General features: G+C 45.9%; 1 protein-coding gene across 3 annotated transcripts in view; it reads right to left on the reverse strand.

The window, feature by feature from the left end:
• The window catches only part of FBXO15 (F-box protein 15), a 71,515-nt gene extending 44,693 nt beyond the window's left edge, over positions 1 to 26,822 (reverse strand). For all 3 annotated transcript variants that reach the window (XM_023534806.1, XM_023534805.1, XM_011367331.2), the window contains exons 1-8: positions 26,274 to 26,822; positions 20,066 to 20,176; positions 17,402 to 17,506; positions 13,376 to 13,618; positions 12,612 to 12,821; positions 9,748 to 9,874; positions 8,301 to 8,383; positions 7,188 to 7,330 (exon numbers count right to left, since the gene is read on the reverse strand). In XM_023534806.1, coding sequence (XP_023390574.1) covers positions 7,188 to 7,330; positions 8,301 to 8,383; positions 9,748 to 9,874; positions 12,612 to 12,821; positions 13,376 to 13,618; positions 17,402 to 17,506; positions 20,066 to 20,176; positions 26,274 to 26,380 — 1,129 coding nt within the window. In that variant the 5' untranslated portion in view covers positions 26,381 to 26,822. The remainder of the gene's footprint in view (positions 1 to 7,187; positions 7,331 to 8,300; positions 8,384 to 9,747; positions 9,875 to 12,611; positions 12,822 to 13,375; positions 13,619 to 17,401; positions 17,507 to 20,065; positions 20,177 to 26,273) is intronic.
• Positions 26,823 to 27,020: the final 198 nt, after the last annotated feature.

The raw sequence follows: 27,020 nt of genomic DNA on the forward strand, positions 1-27,020 counted from the left end.
TTCACTAGGCTGCACCATTCCCACCAAAGTTCTGCATGAACACTGGGCGGAAGAGGCGACCCAGCAGGCCTGGGCCCGCTGCTGGCAAGGCCGCCGCGCTAGCACCTGGGCCCTTGGGTCCGCTAACTGGCACGAGCTCCCACGGCGCCTGCGCGGTTTGCACCCGCTCCGCGGCGTACGCCGTGCGCCGGCCTTCCTTCCGTGAGCCTGACGTTCTGCCAGCGCCAGGCAGAGGGCGCCTACGCGACCCGCCCCAGTACGAACCCAGGGCGCTGCGGTCTCTACCGAGCTTCTCGGGTAGATAACACTTCGCACGTGTCCTCACAACTCATTCCCGGAGAAGCAGCACACCCTGTGTGACCCCACCGGGAGCGGGCTCTTGGGAGCTGGCACCTGACTTCCTCCCACATCGTCCCATGCACCCTTCCCTTTGCTGATTTTGCTCGTACCCTCACTGTAATAAATGTCAGCCATTGACACAACTCCTCCAGAGTCCTGTGTGGATCCTAGTGGATCACTGAGCCTGGGGTTGGTCTTGGGGACCCAATGCCAACAGTCCGTTCACATTTCCAAAAGAGAAAACAAAATGGATATAGAAAAACCCACCATGCACTTTTTATAAGCTTTCCTCAGGTTTTCATTTACGAATCACTCAGTATTCCCTTGTCTGTTTCTCCTCCCCTCCCTTCTTGTCTCCTGTAAATCCAGTTAAGGTGACAAAATATTTCTTCACCCAAACTTCCTTTTTAGCATAATTTTAGTGGCAATACACAAAGGAGCTGGCAGCGAATGTGTGCACATTCAGGGAGTCGTAATTCTTCTTTGAAAAGAGATCACTGGGATCCTTTCACGAAGACTCTGGTCACAGTGGCAGGATTCATGAAAACACTGAGAGAGAGAACTTCCCAGGTCCTGGGGGAGGACGATGACAAAGGTCCAAGGAGAAACAGTCAAATGAACCTTCAGGGAAAAGAAGAAAAGATAGTGATGCTTTTTATTCACTGTCAGGTGGTGCTGAGGGCGGACAGCGCTGTCCTCGACACAGTGGCTGGCCGGCCCGGAGGATGCCGGGAGCTCGAGCAATCTGCTATAGAAAGGACCTCGGCTACTCGTGACACGCCACAGACCTGCTCTGACCTTAAAGGGCACTGCAGGTAGTCACGCCCGGGAACTGAGCCCACCAGATCAATGCTGGCGTCCAAAGACAAGAGCCTCAGCTATGGCCTCAAGTGGACAAGGACAGCACTGCCGGGCGCAGGGACGCTTATCCCCAAGTGTCCACCCTTCAGCTCAGGCATGATCCTCTCCTCTGTGACTCAAGAACCTCGCTCCAGGCACCAACAGCGAACTCGGGTCTCCTGGCTTGTTTCCAGTAATATGTTTGTTTGTTTGTTTGTTTTTTAAATCCGAAGAACCTTATAGCAAAGCACATGAGACAGAGTTAAAAAGATAGGACAAACAGGTATTTTGTTCAGAGAAAATATTGTGGCCAAGAGGCAGAGAGCATCAAATCACCTGAACGATTTGCTGGGTCTGCTCTGTCTCAAGATAAATAGCGTGGATCTCCTATCTGCACCCCCTGCATAGTCAACTCTGGAACTTCGGTCAGTCTCGGGTGGCTTCTGTACAGTGCATGCTACACCACTCCCCACAGACTGCCCGCCTACAGTCAGGCCAAGTTTCTCACTGATGACGTCAGCAGATAGAGCCACCTCAGTTCCAGGGACATGAAGATAAAATGGTTTACCCTTGATGCAGAGAAAGTGTTCTTTAAAAACAGGGGCAAGGTGCTATCATGCTCGACTGCAATGACACAGCTGGAATTTACTAAATATACCCCACGGCATGGTACCACAGAGAGTTTCTCGAAAACTGCAGAGGACGTTGGAGTTTGTACTTTTTTGAAATGTGAGAATGACTCTGATGGCAACAGCGCCCTCTGCTGATCCTAACCGTAGAACCACACGCAGAGGACCTGCATCTGCGTCGTGCATCCTTCTCATGGTGAAAATTTGTTTCCTCATTGTGAAACAACAGATGCAAGGTGACTTGTTCCCAGCTCAGTTTCCTGTCACGCTCCAATTTCCTTAGCCTCTTGCACACTGTAACAACCATCTAACCTTCTCAGGGGGCTTCTGGCATTGGCAGAAAATTGCTTTAAAGGCTGCTCCAGCAAGCCAGCAGAGAAGGCCCTGCCTGACTTCCCTTCTGATGCCAAAACTTTAAACAGACAGACAGACTCACACACCTGAGAAGATACACTCCAGAAGCATATCACTGAAAAGTACAAATATACAGGAGATCATAGAGCCGGGTGCCAAGACTCTCGGGTCTGGAGTCCGCCCGCCTGGGTGCAGACGGGGCCCAGCGTGTGTGAGCTATATAGAACCAGAGCTGACCTACACTATCGGCTTAGGCCACCTCTTCATTGACGCCATGGGAGAGATAACGGTACTCAACTCACAGGCTTGCTATGAAGATTAAGTTAAATAATTAATATAAACATAAAACATTCAGCAAGAACCTATAATGAGTGCCCCTAAATGTTCTGTGTCGCTATCACTGTCATTATTAAGGGCACAGCTTCAGTATGAGGAATGCACACAGAGCCCAATCAACATTAGGCTGTGTTTGTTCAGAACCAGGAGAGGCAAGGCCTTCTGTTCTAGATGCCCCTGAGACAGACCTAACCCCCTGGAGAACAGAAAGACAGGCTCTCAAGACTGTAGATCGCATCAGATAAGAAACACTGGAGGTGTGAGACACCTGAAGATATAGGTTGGAGCCACAGAGAAGCCAGAGACTAAGATCTCTGCCAACGCCAGCCCAGAGGGCACAGGAGTCTGCACCCTGGGTACAGGCCGGGGTGCACCAGGAGCACCCTCAGCACCGTGTGCCGGGAAGAGGGATGAGATTTTTCTCACTTAAATACCGGAATAAAGGTAAATGGACTGAAGTACAGAGAAACTAATTTGGGAGCTGTTTCCAGGGCAGGCCCCGATCAGAAGTTGCAATGCAAATCCAAGCCCAAGAGAGGTCATCATCCAGATCACCTTTCAGCTCCTTCCTAATTAGCAGAGTCCAAGATTCTGGGTGCAGCAGAAAGAGCAATGAGAAAAACTAGAAAATATGAAAATTAAGCAGTCTAAGCAGTCAAAAAGCTAGAAAAAAAGATGAAAATGAACCTAAAGAAAACAAATGATTTTCTGGAGGGTCAAGGGACAAGGCTAAAAGTAAACCTGTCTCAATTCCCTTCTTTTATATTTCCAACTTTGGAACTATGTAAATGTGGTTATTTTTTTTAATGTACAAAAAAAGCAAAGCAATCCTGAAAAACAAAAAAATCAGCTGAAGCAAATCATAATTGTACATCAGAGTGGTAGCATAATCACACAGAGGAAGATTATTTTAGGTGACTTGATTTTATATCTCTAGCATGATATATCTTTAGCATATAAAGAAACGCAAGGAAATTCTTAATTAAGAGAGTATTCGATAGGTTCATTATTAATAATATCAGCTTTGTTATTTTGAAATTATTACATATTGCGATGTTTAGAACAAAGACTTTCAGGGCTGGGCACAAGTAGGCAAGGCAAGCCTGAGCTACCTTGCCATGCTAGAGCACAAATAAGCTATCGAAGATAACTAGAGTCATGCCAAAAGCATACAAGAGCAGATGACCAGTGACAGGACAACCTGAGTATCACAATAACAATAAAAAGAATGATGACTGCAAATAGAATAAAGTACTTAAGCTATATGTTTAATCAATGATTTCGTAATATCCCCCAAAAAACGTACAAGTCATCTTTGAAAACTGTGAGAGCATTAACTCACTAGTTTGTAAATTAATAAAGAGAAAGAATCAAGCATGTACCCACTTTCCTGTACTAACTATATTTCATGGTAACTAAATAGTTGATAAAAGAAAAATCTCCTTTACAAAAGAATTCTACTAATAGATGTAGAGAGGATGACAGAACTAGGGAATTATCATTTTACAATCACTAATAAAAATAAGGGACATAGGCACCCATCATTTGGTAAACCATTTGGTAAACATTCATGGAGAAGTTAATAAAATAAGCAGGCTGAAAAATCCCTGAACCTACTGATCAATCTTAATATGAGTAATATTTAGAAAGGCAGATATTACATCATTGTGATAAATACAAGAGTAAGTACAGGGCTATGAAGCATTCTTGCCAAAAAAAGAAAAACCTAAATCTAATCAAGCCTCTAAACACGACTATCAGTGTACAGGAAATACGGAGACAGAGAAACACATTACACTGGAAGCACCATCCAAAATGCAGAAATTGTAGAAAGAAATAACAGATTCAGTTTCTTCCACAAATAAATGGCATGAAAAAAGAAGTAGATTGTCAGATCATATGGGACTTACGAAGCACATCGACCAATGCATGAGACACAAACGGGCCTAAAGCGAGAGGGTGGCAAAGCTTGTACCACACTAACTCTCATCAAAAGAAATCTGGAGTGCTCACATTTATCAGATGGAACAGTTTTCAGAGCAAAACTGTGACCAGGAATAAAGATGGTCATCTCTTAAATGATAAAGAGGTCACTTAGTCAAGAGGACATAAAACTCTCCAATGTTTATGAATAAAACAACAGAGCTTCAAAATACATGTAGCAAGAACTGACAGAACATCAACGAGGACGACATGAATCCACAATCATAGCTGAAGATCTCCATATGCCTCTCTCGATCACCAGGAAAACAAGTGGGCAGAAATCAACAAGGATGCAGCAGACTTCAGCACTCTCAACCACCTTTACCTGATTAACTTTTACAGGACACTATACCCAAAGTAGAATATATCTTCTTCTTAATACACAAGGAACATGTACAAACACAGACTACATTCTGAGATATTAAACAAGTCTTAATGAATTTAAAAGAATTCATGTCATTCAAACATATTCTCTGGTCACAATGGAATTAAACTACAAGTCAGTAACAGAAAAACCTCCAGAAAAATCTCAAATATTTAGAAACTGAGGAACACATTTCTATCCAATCTATAGGTCAAAGAAGCAAGCAAAGGAAAATTAGAAAGGTTAAAACAATGAAAATAAAAATTAAAATTAAAAAACAGAATTTGTGGGATGCCAGAAAAGCAGGACTTAGGGAGACATTTGTAGCATGAACTGTCTCTAAATTAAAAAAGGAAAGTTCTCAAGTCAGTGACTTCAGCTTTCCCATTAAACTAGAAAAATTAGAGTGAATTACAAAGTAAGCAGGAAAAAAAATGGAAATAATAAAAACCAAAGTGCAAATCAAAGAAGTACAAAGCATAAGAACAATAGAGAAAATCAATGAAACCAAAAGCTGATTCCCTGAAAAGATCAATAACATTGATAAACCTCTAGCCACACTGATCAGGAAAAAAAAATCAAATCAAGAACACACAAATTACCAATCAGGATGCAGATGGTATTACTACAGAGTCTACAGATATTAAAAGACAATGGAATATTATGAACAACTTTGGCAACTTAGATAAAATGGACAAATTTCTTAAAAGACACGAAATATTAAAGCTCAGTCAAGAAGAAACAAGTAATAATCTAAATAGCCCTATACCTATTAAAGAAATTGAAATAGTTTAAAAACCTTCCACAAAGGAAGCTCCAGGCCTTGATGGCTTTACAGGTGAATTCTACTAACCACGTAAGGAAGAAATACTACCAACTCTACGTAAAATGCTCTCAAAAATTCAAGAGGAAGAAATATCTCCCAACACATGCTTTGAGATCAGCAGTGGCCTAAGACCAAAAACTACAAAGACATTACAAAACAATGAGAAGCTACAAAGGAAGAAAAGTAACAAAGATGAGATACTAAAAATCTTAATTGCAAAAATAGTATGAAGAAAATTCTGAAACAATCCAAAAAGACATAAATAAAAAGCATTTTCAAACAAATTGAAAGACAATCCACATTCCTGGGTAGGACAATTCAACAAGAAAGATGTCAACTCACCCCAGGTTAATATATACATTTGACACAATTCTAATAAAAATACCAACAAGCACAGAAAAAAACCCTGACATCTTCCTGAGCCAAAAAGCAAAGAAGGTTGAAAGATTAATACAGGTGTATCAAAGGGCACAAAAGCCAGCTTGAAGCAGACCCCACAGGCTGAACTGGGGACAACTTTAACTCCAAAAAGAATAATGTCTGTAATTGATGATAAATAATGGATGGTAAATTGATGATAAAAACCCAAGAGTACAAAGTAACACTAAACAAGAAAGACAGAAGCAGAGCGGGGTGGGGGGGAGCGAGAGCGCACGCTCAAAATTATTTCCGCCATAGAAGGGGTGACACATTGATTTCTTGACCTGAAAATCAGTGGTTAAAGGGTTAAAGTATTCACCCTGTCATTATAGAAGTTCACCCAGTTGATGAGAAAAGTTTTTTACAGAAGTTCAGCTAATAAATGTAGAAGTAATTAGAAACCTTTCCTAAATTCAAACAAAACATCGACTTAGGGAGATTGTTAATGGATATCAAATCCATTGGATGAAAGAATTTTGGGGAACAAGATATTAAGAAATAAAGTATGCAATTTCCCCTATAAAATATTATTACCAGAAACATTAAACTTGAATCTACGCAAGGCCTCACAGCAAGCCTGGAGTCTGTAGGACACAGAGGGATGGCACCAAGAACAGCCGGATGGACGAGGTGGGAGAGGGCGTTGCACATCACTTCCTCCGACTTCCTTCCTTCCCTTGGCTGCAGTCCCCTCCCTTCCCCCAGGTCTCTGTCTCAGCTGTGGTGACCGTGACCCACCTGCTGGATTGTACTCTTATCCTGAGTGAGTGCTACAGGGGCCCTATTGCCAAATTCACCACATTCCTTTGAGAAAGAAGGTAAGAGGCTGGGGGAAGGGGCATGATGGGCAAAACAAGAAGGCAAGGGTCAGCGGAAGAGGAGAGCGGAGAACATGCCCACGGGAGAGACGTGATGATGGAGGAGTCAGCTCTGGCCGAGGGATTTCGCAAGTCCTGGGGCAACACGGGTGTCTGGGAGGGAGCCGCCAAACAGTGACCAGAGTGGAGGATACTTCTTAACTCAGAGATGAAAACTAGTCCCCTGTCCTCTCTAACCTTTTAATTTCATGCTGAAACAAAAACTCAATTAGTGTCACCTTTCTTGGTAAAGAGATTGTGAAACGTGCTACACAGGTAGGAAGTCCCGCCGCTGTGCATGTCGACATGGAGCTGGAAGCCATGCAGGCCGTGCTCTGGGCTGTCATCCAGAAGGGGAGTATGAGCAGGCAGCTCAGAGGGACTGAAAAGCAAAACAAAACATGCACACAAATTGGTCAGCACCGGAGATAAAGGGCTTGAATTGAAAATACTCTTTAAAAAGGTCACACCCACTCAAAGCCCCAGCCACTATCGACCCTAGTCTAGAGGACTCCCAGTGACCTTCAACACCAGGAACCCGCTGCTCCGTGTTCCTTTGTCAACATCCTTTAAAACAGGCACAGGTGTGAGCTCCGTGGGTTTCCACGAGACCACGGCGCACACAGCTCTGAGGCCCGCCCGGCACGGCAGCTCTGCAAAGGCAGCTCTGCTGCTCGGTGGCCTCAGTGTCCAGGGGACAGGAGAGCCTGGCAGGAAAAGGCACCTACAGACCCACTGCTACAGCTACAACAGACCTACAGGTGAGGCACCTGGGCAGAAGACCAAAAGCCATGATGAACAATGTTTTATTCAATAAGAAAAACCTTAACAAGATAACAAACAAAAGCATTCGGGAGCTGCTCGGTGGTATTTACAAAGTGAATGTGAGCTGTGGTAGAAAGGAGAGCCTGTTGCCCAGCCCCCCACCACCCAAGGGCCTTCAAATCCAGGAAGAGACATGCACCATACAGACCGGGCAAAAACGCATCTGCAGGCCAGACTGGGCCCAGAAGCCCCAGGCCCGCGTGCCTTCGGGATACGAAGGCTCTTGCTAGCGCAAAGAACTTGGGTGCCATGATGCACTAGGACCCTGTAGGCGTGACGGTCTCCTGACCCCAGGGATAATGTTCGGCTGGCACATAATCCTTAACCCCAAACCAACAAAGCAAATATGTACTCGTGAACAATCCAATTATTTTAGCAACGGCTAAGCAATTACGCCTGTTGGCTTGTGTCTACTGATTAAAAACAGAATGTCTTTGTAGCTATTCTCAGGATATTAAGATGGTATCAAGTTCTAATTGTTTAGATTGACTTTATAAAAATTGAATACACAACACACAAATACATACACAGTGGCTGAGCCCAACGTGCTCCTCTCCACAAGGTGATGGAAATGAAGAGTTGCCATGACAAAAGCCAGTTCTTCCTCCCTCTGAAAAGATAATTAAAAAGAATAAAAGAATATATTTTTGAAGTGAAATATTTTCATTGTTCACGAGGTCACCGTGAAGATCACAGCGCATTTCATCTTATAGACTGATGCGGTCTCTGACTCCTGTGACATCAGCACAGCGCTGACACATTATCACTGCTAGCACGTTACTGCAACCTAAGACGTGCATGTCACACTGACAGCAGAGCTGCCACTCACCCAGATACGCAGCACGTGCAGGGCCAAATGGGTTAACACCCTGGTGCTTGTGAAATATCAAAACACTGTGTTGAACACGGTAATTGTGAAAATATGTCTTGGTAGTTCCAGGTTGTTTCAAACTCTTTCCAAAAATAATTCTGGAAGAGCTCGACAGAGACTTAACGTGTGGTGCAGAGTCCCTCTCCCTAGTACCTACATGACGTGGCAAAGCCAGAGGGAATGATTAGAGTCCCACTCTGTGCCTGTCCATCAGTTTGACGGACATCGAAAATGTGCCAGTACAGGAACTGCTGCCCTCTTCTCCCCAGTTCCACCTGATACTGCCTGGTGTAGGTCACCAGGATGGTAAATCTGAAGTGGCCAGACAGAGGACAGTTAGATCTGCCAGAGTCCTTGTCACTATGCAGGCCACCAGAGCGGGGCAGGCAGACTGCTGCCAGGCCCACTAGTCGCCTTCACACAGAAAGCCGAGCAGGCTGTAAGAGGCCCGAGAGCACGCTGTGGTCGATCCTGGTCCTGCCATCGCAGGCAGACCTTCTCAGAATCAGAGTCGTGATTTGCTGTCTTAAAGCATCCACGGGCCAAGGCCACAGAGAAACCTGTGGAGTACACGGGAACATCACACTGTTACGCTTTTCACTGAAGTGACAGTCCAGACAGTAACCCCAGAGGAGAGAGCTGGCTATCAGCCTGACCCCATGAAAGAAGCAACCTCATCTGCTGGGAACGGATAAGTCCCTGGACACTCAGGCCACACTTGATGTCACATCCGCAGGATCAGAAACACGCGTGCGAGACCACTGGGTGGGATGTGGAGACGGAGACTGGCAGAGAAGGCACACGGAAAGAACAGAAGACAGGAACGTGGATCGACGAGAAGGAGAGCAGGGATGTCCCGTGACGTTAAAGGAATAACGTGACGAAGGCACCAGGCAGAACGGGTGGTCTGCACGCGTGTGAGCCAAGCAGCAGCGAGCCGCCACGGACACCAGGTCAGTGCTGGAAAAACGGAGTCGGCGGGGAGGCAGAACGCTCGGGGCTTGAGAGGTCGTGCAGGGCCGTGCATCTGGCACCGTGCCCAGTGGGGGGCACACTGGGCTGTGAGTGAGGAGAGGGCACTGTCCACGTGGGGCGCGTCTTACCTTCCACAGCCCCACCAGGAGGCCCGGGTTTAGGCGGAAGAGCCGAATGATCCTGTCACAGCCCATCACGGTGGAGCCGGGCAGATCCCTGAGGCTGTACTTGGCAATTAGAGAATGCCATCTAGGTCTTTGAAGGTACATGTCAAAGAAAGGAACGAGAGGGATGAGCGTTCACAGCTGCAGTGCTGTCGATTCTCTTTAGTTGACCTAAAAATACTTTTGAAGAACATGCTAACGACACGCAGGCTGAGGACGAGGGCACAACCACCCTGTATAAACAACAGGCGAATGGGCACATCCGGCTTCTCGCCCAGCTGTCGTCTCCCTTCCCGCCCTCTCGCTCGTGCTGCCGGCTCGAGGCCCAGCCAGAAGCTGAAGAACCGTGAGAGGGAGGAGGAAGAGCCACCTGCTATTCCTTCCCTCACGATCCAGCACAATGCTACAATCACAGGTCTCAATATGGCTCCTAACTGAGTGAAATAACGGGTAAGCAAAGATGAAATACTCTAAATGACAAAAAAGCAGGTTCTCCCCATAGGCTACCTGGAAGTAAACATACTTTTTAAAGTTATTATCAATATAACTCAGATAGCAAAAACTGTAACGTTAGAAAATAAATTCAAACTCAAATCATGAGTGTTTTCATGAAGGAGATGTACTGTGAGAATTAGTTACTAAAAGTAAATAACTCAGTTGTGTAGGGAAATACCATTCCACTCTGCTACTCGTCGTAAGACCTAAAATCAGTGGAGAGAAACACAGTGAGCGCTGTAACGGCGGGCAGATGTCTGTCGTTCCCAGGAGCCTAGAGAAAATTCAGGAAACTACAAGGGAGGAGAGAACCCAACGGTCCCTCAGCATAGCTCGGCATCAGGTGAACTCCCTAAGGAGCGGGGCTATGCTGCTTCCAGGGGTTCACCTCCAGTACCTGAAGTACGAGCCAGAAACAGACAATGGAGACAGTCCAGTGAGTCTGACTAGACGGGTACAAGTGACAGGGAAATTCAAACAGCAGACGACATAAATACAGCTTCCGTGTCCTTGAAAAAACTCTCACGGAGGAAACAAAAAAGATCCAAATACAAATGGCCAAGCCTCTCCTCTGCTGTCACGCAGATGCACACAAGCCCTGTATTTCTGCGTGATGAAAGCATTCGGTTACAAACGCGCAGTAAAAGTGCCGAACAAAACGACTCTTGAAAAACGCTTTCTGCGTGTGCTCGCCACAGTTGACCAAATGCGGGCTGAAGTCCACTGTGTTTTAATGGAAATAAATTACACTAAATGAATTTTCCCAATGAAATCTAGTGTTTCTGTCACTGAGTTGTATCTAGTGTTCTTGACCTGGATGACAATTTTCAGGACCACAGCATCTCTAACTGAGCTTTACGATCAACACTATCCACCTAAATTAGTCTTTCATGATCATTTTCATTGGTGTTAACAGTCTAAGACTATAAATAGTATTGCATGATATGCCAAGTATCTTATTCAGTCACACTAGTACAGGGGTTGTGAACTCATTCCCCACAGTCTCATAGTGCAGACCACCTCAGTGCCACATTAGAAACATCTGCTGTCCAGCATGATTGCACATGAAATTTCAGAGATTTATCCACATAAAGGTTGCATTTTAAAAAGTAACTGTGCTAACAGAACATCCTCAGTAATCAGGGGAAATGATTCCCACGTATTTCATCAGCGCACGAAGGGCATTTTCGGAACACAGACCCTGGGTTTCACGGCACTCACAGCATGGCGACTGGACCAGTGCCCACGGAGGCCGCCTCGAAGGGCCAGCAGCGGAGGAGGAGCCAAAATCAAGGCCCCAGGTATGAAGTTGCAGAACTGTGTCTGTATCCAGGGAAACCATGAAAGAACGCCATCCCCACATGGGGACAGCAGGCCCTGAGGTAGGTGCTCGTCAACACCCTCCACAGCAAGGGCTGGCGGAGAGAAACTGGGGGCCGGGGAGGACTGCAGCCCACAAAGCCATGAGAACAATGACAGGCAAGTGGCACCCTAAGGACAAAGAACACTGAGACAGGGAAGGAGTTGGCCGAGGACAGGAAACCAAAACTGGAGACGGGAGCTCTGAACTTGGCACGCTCAGGTCAGGATGCTAAGCACGCCAGACTCCCGCTTTTAGCAGAAGAGGACTAATGGCGAGAAGAGTGAGCAGGAGAGACTTGCTGGGAAAAGCAAGACGCAAGCCTCATGAGTATGGGCTCAGCGTAAAGCCACCTCAAGACAGAATGATGAGCACTAAGTAAGCACCAGCAGTGTAATGCACATGTATCTGATCTGTGCAGTTGACAATGAAATCGTGATCTTCACAGTGGCCGTGCATGCTAAACACGACACTGTCACATTCTCTCCATTTCACAGATAAGAAAATAGAGGCACAGAAAGAGTAAGTTACTTGTAAAAGGCCCTAGTAAGTTCAACAGAAAAGCACATAAAAATTGCTAATAATTATGAATTTATGATCTAATGTTTAAACTATAATTATACCATTTACTAAAGAAGGAAAATACAAGTTTTATGTATCTTTGTGTTAAAAAGGTTAAAACTAAAAACCTCAAAAGGTTAGCCATCAATTATCCAAGGAATTCTGTTAACTAGACTACCATTCCCTAACTGATACAGATAACCAAGCTATAAAGAACCTAAATTTAGACCTGATCGTAAATATGATGAGCCCATTCTTTTCTTATGCTCTAGGGATCCAGAATGAAAGAGAAGCCTTTAAGATACACTCAAATTAGAATGCATTGGTGGTATTTTTAAATTACAAAATAATGCCAAGTAATATTTACATATAAGATGTTCTCATCCAAAGGTTCTGCTAAATTAGTACTTACCCATTTTTGGTGGGGGTTTTGGACCGGTCCATAAAAACTGGTGTCACACCACACAAATCTAAGGTTGACAATGTGGCGAGCCGTGGCCAGTTTTTGCCATACCACACGATCGAAACTGATGAATCGTTTATGGAGAGATCGACATGCTCCATGATGTATTCTTTTCCACCTTTTTCTTTCAATATAATTACCCAACCTAGACCAGATATTCTGGAGAAAAAAAAAAAAGCAAGCTAAAAATGTTTACATTGCTCGGGGGGAGAAAAACTAACCTCTATTTCACAGACCAACTCTAAAGCATCCAGTTCCCTAAAACCAAAATCAAAGTTCCCAGAACGTGCCCAGCATAAGTTTCCATGTCGCCAACAGCTCCCTCTCTAGACCATTTCCCCTCACCTGACAAGCAGGCACTGACATCTATAAGTTCTTGGTTCTGGCCATGCACACGAAGACGAAGGGTCCGCCCAGGGGGAGAAATGCCTTGAATGCCCTTGCCTCACCACCAGAGCAGATTACGAGGCTACTTCTGCTTTTCACAAACACTTTAGACCATTTACATGGAACAGGAAAATACTATATACTTTTTACATGCGCAGAAACACACAGAAATATCAAGAGACAATCCCTCATAGTAGCAAGCGCATGTACGTCCTGGGTACACAATGGTCTGAGCTTACACCATCCTGCTTTTTAAGGTGATCTACATTTGAATGTTAAGAGCACTCAAGCAGCCACTGGGCCCCCATCCAGGGAGACATGCGTACCTGAGGGCCTCTTTGGTCTTCACTGGAAGGCCTGTGTAAGGGTCGACAGGTTTGAGAACCTGAGCGAGGGCTGCCTTTACAGAGGCGATCTGCTTTGTGACATATTCTTTCTTCCAATATCCAGCTTCTTTATCCTCAACTGACAGCACGTTCACAGGCTCAGCTGTTTTCTCTACTGAATTAACTTTCCAATTAGACCTTTTAGGCGAAAAAGCAGTTGAGTAGATTCTGATCCAAATAAAACTGGGGGAAAAGAATAAATAAGTAAACTGTCTGAGACCTTGTCATGTACCTATAGTTGCAACATATTAATTTGGTGAGGCACAACAATTTTCAATAGTCTAATTCCAGGAGTAAGTCAAGCTGAAAATTCACAGTTCTTCTTGCATTTAGGTGAACTGCAGTCTGAGGTAAGTGTTTTGATTCATCAACCCTAGGAACACTAAAAGGAAAGGCTTGTCTCCCAGAGTCAGGTAAAAAGGAGTGATCTGATGTGATTGGAGTCATCCAAACCAGTGACTTCCTACCTCAATAACTGAATAGGAGATCTAGTATAGAAAAAAAGCAAGAAGTGTATACAGTGTGATTCCTGTCTTGTCATTTTGAATATACTCATGTTTTTAAAAGGTCAGAGAGTAGATACACACATAGAGAAATATCAACAGTAACTGAACTATATGTTCTTTCTGCTTTCTATGTTTTAATAGTTCAACAATGAACATACACTTCTTACAGCGAAAAAATGAATTGTATTAATAACTACCAATGACAGTTACCACTTTTTGAGCACTGTGTATTAAGCATTATTTCAGCACTTTGTATGCATTATTTTTTTTCAATCCTTACAACAAATCGATGAGAGAGCTGCTACTACTGTTCCCATTGAACAGATGATGGAACCAAGGCCCAGGTGTGACGTGACCTTGCCCAGGTCTGTGAAAATGAGCAAGTGGTAGCACCTGGACTACACCCACTAGCCTCAACCAGTGCTCATGACTCTTCAATAAATACAGAAACAGACTCAAAGAAATTGAATAGGTTATCCAAACAACAGAGCCACAACGATGGAATTTAAATTCGGTTCCGGCCCAGGGTCTGAGGGCCTCTCACTTTGCAGTAAGAGGCCCCAGCAAGTGACAAGAGCAACACAGTCAGCTGGGGCCAAGGCTGAGCCAGGGCGCCTCTCTCCCAGCCATGCAAGACAGGTGAACTGCTCTTGGGGAAAACGGAGGCGGAGGTTAAAACCAATGTCCTAATGTGAGAGGTGAGGTTTACACAAATAAATTATCTGCTGATTTATGTCTCCATATTCTATTCAGTGCGGAAAGGGACGAAATGGACGATGGCCAAGAGGCATCGAACAGAAGGCGAATGACTCCCCTCCCCTACGTTACCCTCGGCCCCAGGTAAGGAAGACGCTGAGCTGTAGATCTGCAGGAGACACCACAGAGCCTCGAAGGTCACGGCTGTCTCAGTCGCTCAGCGATAACCCGGCAGAAAGGGGACACTTGTCAGAGGCACTGGGAAACCGGTCCCCTTGACGCAGGCCTTACATGGACTTCCCCACAGACCCATGCACAGCCAGCTCGTCCTAGTACGGCTTTTTCGAGCAACTTCTCATCCCACGAAGTTGTTTCACGCCTAGCCTTATGCCTTAAAGTATCTATGTTTTCATTTCAGAAATCTGACACTACTTGGTACATGCCCTAACACTCACATACAGAGTACACGTCACGTGGAGAGGGCAAGTGGCGCGTGAATCCTCCATCTCCGGTGACGACGCCCGCGCCCAACATCCGTACGACAAACCACTTTCACACACGTATCTTACCTAACTTAGCATACGTGCAGCCTGGAGAGAATGAGAACATGTTACAGAATTGAAGCACTCTGTAGATTGTTCCCCTTGATTATTTACAAAATACAAATGTCAAGTTGAAGATGCTTCTATCAGCCTCCAAAACCCAAACACACTCATTTCTTGATCGCAAATGCTCCTTCCCATTAAAAAGCTAAGGTAGATTTGAGGACAAGAGCTTATTTATCTAATCTATCAGCCAGGCACAGAATACTTCAAATAACTTGTTCAGAAAATGGGGCCAATCTAATGTTCTGGTAAACAGTGCTTCCCAGAGTGCTGGGAAACAAAAAGCCCCCCTGCTGACGCAGACCCAGTCCGTCCACGCCTCCATCGCCCCCCACAAAGCCCAGCGCTCATGCTGAGGGCTGACTGCACGGCAGGGAGGCAGTGCCCACAAATGGAACGGGTGCCAGAGACATGCTCACCCTTCAGATGCGTCCCCCGGAAGTCATCAGTGTGACTGGCTACAATACGTGCTCATGTCCTCTCTTCAGAAACAATGCTTAGAAAGTACCACTAACTTTCCAAAACCACATGTTTCCCCATTCAGTTGTTAATACAGCCTTTTAATGAAGACTATGACACTTCAAAACACAATTCAACTTATACAATTAAGATACATCCTTTGAAAAAGAAAACAAACATGAGGATAACCATCAGAACCTCAGATTTTTAAAAGACACCTTCCAAGAAAGTGGGACGGACACGCATTTAATAATAAAAGGGTGTAGGGACAACCACCAGAGCTCTGGCCCAAGTCCACAGAGAGGCCCAGTGCCTGCGCTGGACAGGCCTTGAGGTTGAGACCAGAGAGGTGATACCTAAAGAAACCGAGAATTTAGAATTTATCAGCTTATCTAAGTAAGCTGAGTTCTAGCCTTAAAGAACACTCCAAAACACTAAGAGACACATAAAAATTGCTCTACATTCATTCCAGAACTATTGTTAAGAACATGATTCACTCGATGTGTGCATTTACTGACATAAACGGAGAGACATATTTTCTCCCACAGAAAAACATCTTTTCAAATTAAAAGAAAAACCACCCTTTCCAACCAGAGAATGGTTAACACCCCCTTCTGATTTTAAGACTTGACTGATCACTAGCCTGACTTGGACAAATTCTGAAACCCAGATTCCAGAGCACAGAAGTCTCCGGAAAGGCAGGCGAGGGCTGCACATTTTTGCGCTTTCCCAGCTGGTCCTGGCACCGCCGCCCCGGGGACAGGCATCTGAGAACCAACGCACCAGGCACCAGACGACGTTTCCCGCCCACTACGTTCCCAGATTAACCAGCACCGCGCCTTCTCTCTGTCACTCCCCATGTCCTCACCTATCAAACCACCAGCGCAATCTGCACCCCCTCATCTCGAGCTCTTCTCCGGCTGATATGTGGGTTCCATGTGGGATCGGCACCTGTCTGATCTTCTGGTGCCGAAAGAGAGAAGGACCTAAAACCCAAGTTGTTTAGCTGTAGGCTATGAAATTTTCACCAGAAGTTAGGAGGTGCCCACCAGCTCACCCCAAAGATAAAATTCTGAGTTGTGGATAAAAATGCGAGCAACAACAGAGAACAAAGCTTCCGTCCCTTTTCTCGTGGCTGCGGACTGGCCCAGGCGGGTGGTGTGACCCCCATCTGTGGCTTCCTGCCACCCAGGCAATGCCTGTGTGACAGCGACTCTCGGCCTATCTCTACCCTCCTCACGCCTCCCTCCAGCAAGGCGCCAGGCTGCTCCCCAGACCCCCGACAGAGCCCCCTCCCTCGTCTTCTCTCTTCAGGGTCTGCACACATCCCGCTCTGCAAACAGGGCCAGGCTCAGCCAGGGGCGGGCCCCCCAGAGCTGCCTGAGCCCGTGGGGGTAAGCCTGCCTGCTTCTCAGGGACAGAGCGAGTCCCCTGGCCCACAGACCGAAAGCCACCTTCTCCAACAGCTACACCAATAACAAGTTGGATCTTTTTCAGTTCATGAAAAGAATATTCCTTCCTTTAAACATACAAATTCAAATCTTTGAAAATGATATATAACTAATTAATGCATCAGACATACTATATGTCGAAAAATTCTCTTGAAATTTTTTTAAATTTAAAAAAAAATGGTTAAAAGGTCTCATTAGTTTTCACGACTTCTATCAAAACAAGACAGAGACGTTCGGTTTTCTCCTTACTTGTCATTGGCCAGATGATAAAAGCGCCTGTTCACACACCCAGTGCACAGCAGGGTCATAGCATCCAGGTAGGACAGTATCTTCAGCAAGATTTCTGAAGGCAAGCTGAGAGAGAAGGGGAGAAATCGGAAAAGTGAGTGAGTTTAATCTACAAGTAACCCAGAAAACAACCAGGTGGTCATCTCCAAAGGGAAGGTGATAAACAGAGCCTTTCTGTACAAGGCAACCTGCACCCTCACCTTCAATTATGCGACTGACATGCTCTGCTTATTAGGATTCTCATGACATAACCCAAACCAATACAGAGACAGGGTACAAAGAGCTAACTTCCTTGGCATTTTAATCATGTTCTCGCACTGAATCAAACAGGCAGGATTTCACTGCCTCCCTAATGAAAGTATTACTATTTGATGAGATAAACGGAAATGAGACAGAATGCATTCTTAGCTATCAATAAGAAAAATATAGAATCTTCCCTCAAAACAAAAAAAAAAAAAAAAAAAACACTGTAAGTAGAAGAGGAAGTATCAGCTCATTTTCCACCTGACCGATGCCACTCTCTCTTCCTGTGGCTTCAAGCAGACACCAAGCCCTGCAAGGTTTTCTGAAGTATCTTTTTCTTTTTCATTTATGTGCCTAAATAAGAATGATGCTGAGATTCATTTTCAGTCTCCCATGTATTTCTACGATCTCAGAATTTTACAAAATGCTGAGATCGTAGAATTTTACAAAATGTAAGAATCTGAAAGTGTCTAGAAAGCATTAGTGATGACAGGAAGTCAAGAAGGGGTTCATGAACCTTAAGCAAAAGGAGCAATGAAGAGGAAGCTGTAGAAGATTGGGGGGTCCTCTCTATGTACTTCTGGCAGAAGTTGAGATCAAAGATGTTCTTAATTATTTTTCATAAAGTTTCCTCGAAGCCAGTGTAGTCAATGCCCACAGGCAGGCCGGGTTACTTCCTGTTGGGTTCTAATTATCCCATGCTGCAGCGGGTGGGCTAGGGGAGGTGTCAGAGCACGAAAATCTGCTTCGGGTCCACATGCCTCCCTGAGAAAACGGAAGGTCATCTGTGCGTTCATTTCAGGTCAGTAGCATGACAGGTCAGGTAGGAAAAGGTCCTTGTCCCCGTCCCATACTGTGGATCCACCGCGATGTTCCTGCACTTGCAGCTTTCTGCTCCCGGTTCCATGAGACAGCTCAACCCCCTTGCCAGGTCCCTATCTGGCCCCGGGCTCTGGGTCCCCAGCGTCCTTCCATTCCTGCCTCCCTCTCCTGTGTCATTCAAATCAGCCTCTAAAACACCCCCCCCAAATCCTCACCCTAAAATGTCATTCACCCTGATCCCCCATCTCCCTCCAACCACCACAGGACGATTTCTCTGCTCCCTCTACTACTAAGCTTCCAGGGAAGAACAGAACGAGAGAAAACAAAGCCTGTCTACACCTGCTGCCTCCACGACCTTGCCTCCCACTTCCTTTCTGTTTGTCACATTTTGGTGTGAAATAAGACAGACGAAAAACATATAAAAGTAAGTGTCCGGCCCATTCCCACCCCGCTTGGCTGACCAGCTCTGCGGCTGCCCCCAGCCTCCCCGCCCTCCCTCAGCAGTGCAGACCCGACTGCAGCCTCACAGCCATCTCTCCAGCCGCACACCATCCCACCTCACTGGTTTTCCCAGGCTCCTTGGTTGGTTCCACATGTCCCAGCCCCTCCGAGCCTCTCCTGAGCCCTGTCGCTCTTGCCTCTGCCCACTCCCCAAGACATCCGGCCCAGCCCTCGGCCGCAGATGCCTCCCATAGACTCGCACAGCCGCTGTCCTTTGGGCCTCCTGGTTCAGGTGTCCCAGGCCGCTGTGCCTCCTTCCTGTCCCGACCCCAGCGCTTTTCCATCCCAGTGAGTGGCATAGCTTAAATGGTTCCCTTAATTAGATTTCTTTTTCAGCTTTTTATTTCTTTTTAAAAACCCACTACCAGCATGTACACTGTTAGCTGAGCTAGTTATGTTAGAGTACTAAAAGCCCAAAACTTGAAATCAGGCAACTTATGTTTTAATCTGAATTTTGCAATCTGTAGGCCACATGAGCCCGCTTCCTCCACTGTAAAGTGTCTAAGACAACGCCAAGCTTTCAAGGCTGTACACGGTGCTTAGCACATAGCTAGTGCCCCGTCAGTATTTGTACAGAATGGATCCATAGGCACATCAGCATCAATTTCAAAGAGTAATTTAAAAAAAGAAAAGATTCTATAGATCTTGCTGGTGAGGTCACAGTATAGAATCTTGCCATGACAAAATGGGTCCCCAAAATACTGAAAGCTAAGAAATTCAGAGACCTCTTGAGCTTTTAGAAGAAGACACTTTAATCTTCTTTCTCCTTTTTCAAGGGTCCTTATTAACTGGAAAGTGAATAATTTTGAAGAACATTTTTAAAAAAGGAAAAATTTACTTATCACTTTTAGAACTTTAGCTTCATAAAACTAGTCTAATAATGATGGTGGTGACAGGCTGATGACTCACATCAAATTCTCTGCGTTGTACATTCTTCCTACACAATTCTATTCTTAGAGAGCTCAAAATGGCAACCTGGTGTATGCGGCATCATAACTTTCTCTAATAACTCCATCCCTAGAGCCCCCAGAAAAGCGGCAGAAGACTCCTGCTACTGACCCGTCCAGAGACACGGAGCAGTGAGCCGAGGATCTCTCACGGCTCCTTTCATGCCTGGCAGACTGCTTCAGAGTCGTGCAGCCTGCAGCAAAATTGTCTCCTGGCCCTTTTCTGAAAGTAAACATGGAAAATGCAAATTAGTATAATGAACGCTATAGTGGCCATTCTGCTCCAAAATTTTAAAAGATTCATAAATTCCAAAGAGTATTCACTGTGAAACTCATCTCTGCAAAGGAAGGAAGGGCGGAAGGGAGGGAGGGAGGGAGGGAGAGAGGACGGGAGGGAGGGAGGGAGAGAGGACGGGAGGGAGGTTGGGTGGGACTGGGAAATATTCAGTGTCCTGAGTCAGTGAGCCTGAAAACTGGACTTCACTCTGATGTGTTCTGAAACTAAAATTTAACACTTACTCTTATTATAGGCTGTCAGCATCAAAGAGGAGCTGTAAAATACATTTAATGAAAACAAAAGTGAAAAGATGAGTGTAGTGATGGGCCAGTTTCAATAACACAACAGAAACCTTATGTAGAGTAAAAAAAAAAAAATTGTGAGCTAAGACTGCCAACACAATCAACGACCCTACTGACCTTTGAGGGGTGATGACTGGTTCCAACTCTAGCTTTGGCAGTCATAGCCATAGAAGTACCAAACGCCCACAAGTGTTTCCTCATTTTAACATCTCACATTCAATGGAATATACTTTAATTGTCCATCTTTTTTTATTTTAGTGATACATAATAGTGAATCTTATAATCAATGGCTTTTATGATTAGTGAAATAGGGTATATAATATTTTATGCATTTAGTCCTTCTCAGAAGTTTCTAAAATAATTTTTTTATTAAAATCAGCCGTCAATACCAGTAGCATTCAGTGGCGGCTACGTAGGGCTCTGAAACACCCAGAGAGTCAGAGCCCACAGCCTCCACTTCTAGGCAGCAGCCTGCAGAGGCAGCTCCTGGTGGATATGCTTTTTCCCTTGGAAAAGTTTGGAAGTGGCTTCTTTTACCACACACAATTACTGACCCTCCTCCCACCCAGCATATTTAAGGGACTAAAATCTAGAGTGCACTTATGCATATGCTCAGTTCACCAGCACCATCATTATGAGTATGTCATTTGTTCAACAAGAGTTTAACCAACATCAGTTTCTTCCATCACGCTGATTCCCTGAACACATTTGGACTAACATTCAAAGAAGAAGGATATGGGCAATAATTGGGGTCTCCAAAGTGGGAAGTCCCAAGAAGTTGGAAGAAAGGGCAATAATTTCTCTGGAAGCTGAAGAATGAAATCCACATAGACAGATCTGAACACAGGATGGCCCTCAAACCCTGCACAACCAGCACTTAGGAGGTGTGGGGACTGTATCACGCATGGACTCAGCATAGCCTGTTGCCTACTGAGGAGGTGGGCACACCAAGGTGCACACGTCAGCAGGTGTTCTAGTTGTCCAACATTGCCCATGTGCTGCTGTGCAGCCAATGAATTTCTCTTCCTTTGATAGAGTTTTCTTTTCAGAGACAAACATGATGGCTGGCACATGGCAAGCCCTCAAACATTAGCACACTGGCATCCCAAGTCAGAAGGTTGAATACTGAAAACCTTTCCAGATGCTGGAGGGTGACGAATTCACCAAGATAGGAGAATAGGCTGACTACCTATGCCTCTCCATTCCAGATTCAGCAAAAGGTACTCAACATGCGTTTGTCTTCTCTAACTAGTATGTACTCAGGAAATGCGAAGCAGTCAGGCTGACCCAGTGGATTTCAGTCTGTGCTCTGCAGAACAGGAAGGAGAGGAAGAGAAGGCAGGAAGGTGCTGATTTGGAAAGTTAGTAATGCCCCAGCCACCTTTAATCAGAGACTTCCACCAGTGCCATACATTTTTGTGCTCCTGCTGAAAAACATTTTTAAGCAAAGACTTCCACAGCAGAGAAGCTTCAGCAACACTGACTTCGCTCTAACAGTCATCGGAGGCAAACACCATTCCCTGCTCATGTTAGTTTCCTAGGACTGCCTTAACAAAGTACCTCAAACTAGGTGGCTTAAAACAACAGAAATGTATGGCCTCACAGTCCCAGAGGCCCAAAGTCTAAAACCAAGGTGCTGATTTTACATAACGCCAGCGTGACTTCAATCCCTGCTCCATCTTTACACAGCCATACTCTCTGGGTGCATGTACGTCTCTGTATCTCTTCTTACAAGGACATCAGTCATAATTAATTTAGAACCAACTCTGATCCAATATGACCTCATCTTACCTAATTACATCTGCAAAGACCCTATTTCCCAGGAAAGTCACATCCTGAGGTTCTGGATGGACGAAGTTTAGAATTAGTGGAGATGGGATACATCATTCAACACAATATACAATTTTTAAGTACATATTTTTTAACTTTTATTTGAGTGTAGTTGGTATACAATATATATTAGTTCCAAGTGTACAATATAGTGATTCGACATGTTTATATCTTACAATGTGATCACCCCACTAATTCTAGTGATCATCTGTCACCGTGCAAACTTACCACAATATCACTGACTGCGTTCCCCTTCCCCCGTTCACTCCCCGTCTCCTCCTCCCTCTGGTACCCATCCCTTTGGTCTGTTTCTGAATGTGTTTTTTTTGCTTGTTCTGTTTTTTTTAGATTCCACATGTAAGTGAAAGCATATGGCACATTTTAAAATGATTAAAAGCACTTTATATTTTAAGTGATTATTCTTGTAGTTCTACATTGACCTGTGTCACACATTCAAAGACAAAATACCTTCCGTTGACAGAGGCATCTAACACTTAAGTTTTAAGGACTCTCTATTGCTCTCCCACCAAATCACAGTATCCCTAAGGAGTTTCCAGCCAGTGCCCTGTCGATCCTGCCAGGGTGAAGGGTCACACCAACGAGTCTGTACCCACGCACTGTGTGAAGACTCGGGGGTGTCTCTCACTAAGGCCAACGAGTCTGTACCCGTGCACTATGTGAAGACTCGGGGGTGTCTCTCACTAATAAATTTTTTAAACAATATTTTTAATTAATAAACTCTGCTGTGGTTAATCAAAAATCAGTTTATAAGCACTACTAAATTGATAACAGCTTTTTACCATTATGTATTTAGTCAGTCAAAAGATGTCAAAAATAAAAAATAAAAACTATTACCCCAGGCCTTTCCAGGGGAACTGGTTTCAATCTAGCAAATTAGCAAAGAGCAAATAAATGATAAGGACCATTGAAGGCTGCTGCAGATAAACAGGCATTCTCATTCATCACTGGGAGCAAATTTGGTGCAAAAGTATGGAAAGCCAAACCTGGTAGTGTATGTCAAGACCCTTAAAAGGCACATACATTTTTTAAGCCAGGGATTTCACTTCTAGAAATATATCCTAAGGTGAGAAAACGCACCCTGTGACTTCACTCAAGAATCTGTCTCAAAGTTGTCTCTTGGGGAAAAACACTAGAAACAATGTAAGGATAGGTTAGGCTCCCTGGCCTGAGTAGTTAATAGTGTTCAGCCAGTTAAAATGTCATTTCAACACAGGTGAAAGCGTTTGAGACAGAAACAAGTTCATAATGTCTCCCAGATGCCTGCATAAGGTGCTCCCTCGCCTCCTTCAAGTATTCATTCAAACACCACCATCTGAGAACTTTCGGCTACGCTCTAAAACTCCAATCACACACAGACACGCACAAACTTTGAGCCCCTTCCCTATTTTCCTCCTTAGCACACATCACCATCCAACACTGCGCGTTCTACTTATCTACCTGGTTCACTACCACGGCATGTAAGCGCGACATGGGGAGGTATCCTGCGTGGGTTTTGTTCACTGCTGATTCCTCAGCACCCACAACACACCTGGCATGCAGACGGCATTCCGTAATATCTGTTAAATTCATAACATAGCAACTGAAAAAAGCAGGTTAAATCAGTAGAAACATATAGAATCTTATATAGTCTTATTTGTGTATTTCTCAGGAGAAGAACACATACATACAAAGAAAAGAGGCCTAGAAGGAAAGATAACAAGATGTTAACCAGTAATTACATGTGATTACAAGGATTACAAGGTAAGAAGGGGTTTGGATGGTGGTTGCTTCTGAATGAGGGCTAGACAATTGAAAGGACAGAATTCTATATATTTTCTAATATTTAATATATTGAATTGTGGAGTTTTTTGTTGTTTTAATTTCAAAGCTGAGAATCCCATAAACAAAAATGTTCGAAATCACAGTTTCATAGCACAATCCTTTAGGCATTCACAGTATTCTGTGAAAGAACAATTCTTTTTTTCTAGCAACAAATTTTGCCTGATCACTTTGAGTAAGTTCATTATTTTAATAATCTACCTCCTGGGCTTGACTTTTAATGCCCGCTAAATCAACAAAATAAGACCAAGTAGAAATTAAGCCAAATTGATATACTTTCTGCTATATTTCTTAGCATTAATAATATTTATATATATTCACATTTTGTGTTAAAAGGGGAACCACTGATTCCCTATTAAGATCGAATTTTTCTGCAGAAACATTAAAAATAAACACCTACTTAGACCATAATTGATCATTCTTAGCACCTGACTTTTCTTTACCAAAAAGAATGTATATATCCCCAAATCACAGGCTGACATGCAGGCTCCCATGAAAGGCATGATGACAGGCCCTCTAATTACATCATTTCACCAGGAAGTATAGTCAACTTACAAAGTAATAGAAGATTCATCTTATAAAAATCATTCTACTTCTCACTAACAGTGGACTATATGTAAAAGCTAATTTTAGTAGTAGCGGCAAATAAGTTTAAAGTTCAAGCTCCCTATTTAAATTTCAGTCTTCCTCTCCTACTTAAGAGAATTTCTGCAGGCACTGTCACAATTTTATTTGTCACAAGGCTTGTGGTATGTCTAGCATTACAGATATTCACTCAAGAACCAACTATTACCATAACACGAAGGGACAGGGCCCTGCCTGTGAAACCAGGGTGATGGAACCCTAGAATGGTCACGGGACAGTCCTGGAGATTCGGGAAAACAAAAAGTACTGAAGTGGTAGGTATTAGAACCCTTTCTTATGCTTAAACATAGGCGTTTGATATATTAGAACGCATAATATGCATAACCCTTTATACCTGTAAATCAAGACTTACAAGCAAAAGATAATCCTCAAGAATGCGAACTGCCCTTCGCGTTATCCCGTCACCTGGTGAACTAACTGGGATGCTGGGTACAGAGCTAGGAACAGCTCGTGATACAACGAAAGGGACCTAATGCGGTACCACGATGAGCGTGGATGCTTCGGACATGCTGGATCGTTCACTTTGTGGGGAGTTGGGCTGACGACCCTTTCCCGGCCCCTCCCCGCCCCACTCAGCGGCCTGCCCCGGCTGTCGCGGAGCGCCCCTCGGCCCCACGGATCCCCAAGAGACACGCAGGAGCCGAGCCTCTGGATCCCGGAGCGAGGATACCAGCGGCCCCAGCGCTTGGGCAGGGGGACTGGCAGAAGACGAGGTGCAGCCCGAGGGGTGGCCGTCCCGGGGGCGGCCTGCGTTTGCTCGGGGCGCAGACTTGGCCCCGGTACGGACAGTGGAGGCACTAGCCGGGAGCGGGCGCACCCTGACCCAGCCGCCAGCGGGGCGGCCGCTGAGGGGCGCTGTGGCCGCGGCTCACGGGCCGTGGACGGGGCGAAAACCACGACGCCCCGCTGAGTACTCTCCTCCTCTAAGTGACAACGTCACACGAGACCCGGTGATTCCCGGTGTCAGAGGGAGGGAGCAGCTTTGGGTGCGCGTCCCGGAAGCCGTGCCCTTCCGGGGCCTGCAGGTGGCGACCGTGATTGGCACCTGTCTCCGCAGGTGAAACTCGCGCACGGGGCGGGGCCTCCGCGAGGCGCTGCGCCAGGGGCGAGGGGCCACCCACGTCCGCATCTCCTCACAGTGCCTTCTGCCTGACTGAACGGAAGGAGAGGGACTGCTTCCCGGGGGAGCTACTCTCCAGGCGCCATGACTTGGGGTAACCCCATGTTTCCAAGTTGAAGAGACCTCCGCCGTCCTTCCAGACCTTTCCCGCACTGAAAAACGCGGCGAACAGGGCGCCAGAGCGGGACCAGGGAACGTGAAGGGGAAAGGGCGGTGAGGCCGGAGCAGCGAGGGGCTCCCCACACGGGGGCTCCCTGGGCGCGCACCCCCGCCGGGCGGACCCCACCCGCGGCCCCCCGACCTTCACCTGAACCCGCCGCTCCCAGGGGCCGCTACGAGGCCGCCGAGAGGCAGGTGCAGCGCCTGAAGGCCGAGGCAGAGCTGCCGCAGGAGCCGGCCGCGTCCGGTCGCCATGGAGACCCGACGCGGAAAGCCGAGGCGGCAGGACGACCAGCGAGAAAAGCGCGCCTCACCAGGCCACGCCCCCTGACGCCGGCGCGCTCCCGGACACGCGTGCGCAGAGGCGGGACCGAGGGCCTGTCCACGGGCTCCGGGAGTGGTTTTAGGGGCTGCAGGGCCGGCTTTTTCTCACGACAGGAGTCGAGGACGCCGTGCAGCAAGTGAGCCCCCGGAGCGCTGTGGCCACTTGCTGGCTCTGCGGTAGTTCGCACTACTCTGTCTCGTTTCCTCGGGAGGAAACAAACGCAAAGGCTGCATCATTTGCCCGTGAGGAACGACAGAGCCGCAGTCAGAGCTGAGAGTTCCCAGTTTACCCAGTCCTCTCTAGCGGGCCGGGAAAACACGCAGCTTGCGATTGCTGATTTGACTTTTGCAAGTTCTTGAACTATTTTCCGCCCGCCCTAGCAGGCGGCCCCGCCTCCCTGCCGTGCGCCGACTACGTGCAGCGCGTGCGTAAGCGGTCTGCGCAGGGTCGTCTGCGAGGCGGCGCTCTGGCCGCATTGCACTGTGGGAGATGGAGTCCTCATGCCCGCCCCGCTGCGGCAGATGTGCGAGAAGTGAGATCCTCAAACTACTGTTCCCTGGCCCCTCCGGG

Source organism: Pteropus vampyrus, unplaced genomic scaffold, assembly GCF_000151845.1.
Source record: "Pteropus vampyrus isolate Shadow unplaced genomic scaffold, Pvam_2.0 Scaffold132, whole genome shotgun sequence".
Taxonomy (NCBI): domain Eukaryota; kingdom Metazoa; phylum Chordata; class Mammalia; order Chiroptera; family Pteropodidae; genus Pteropus; species Pteropus vampyrus.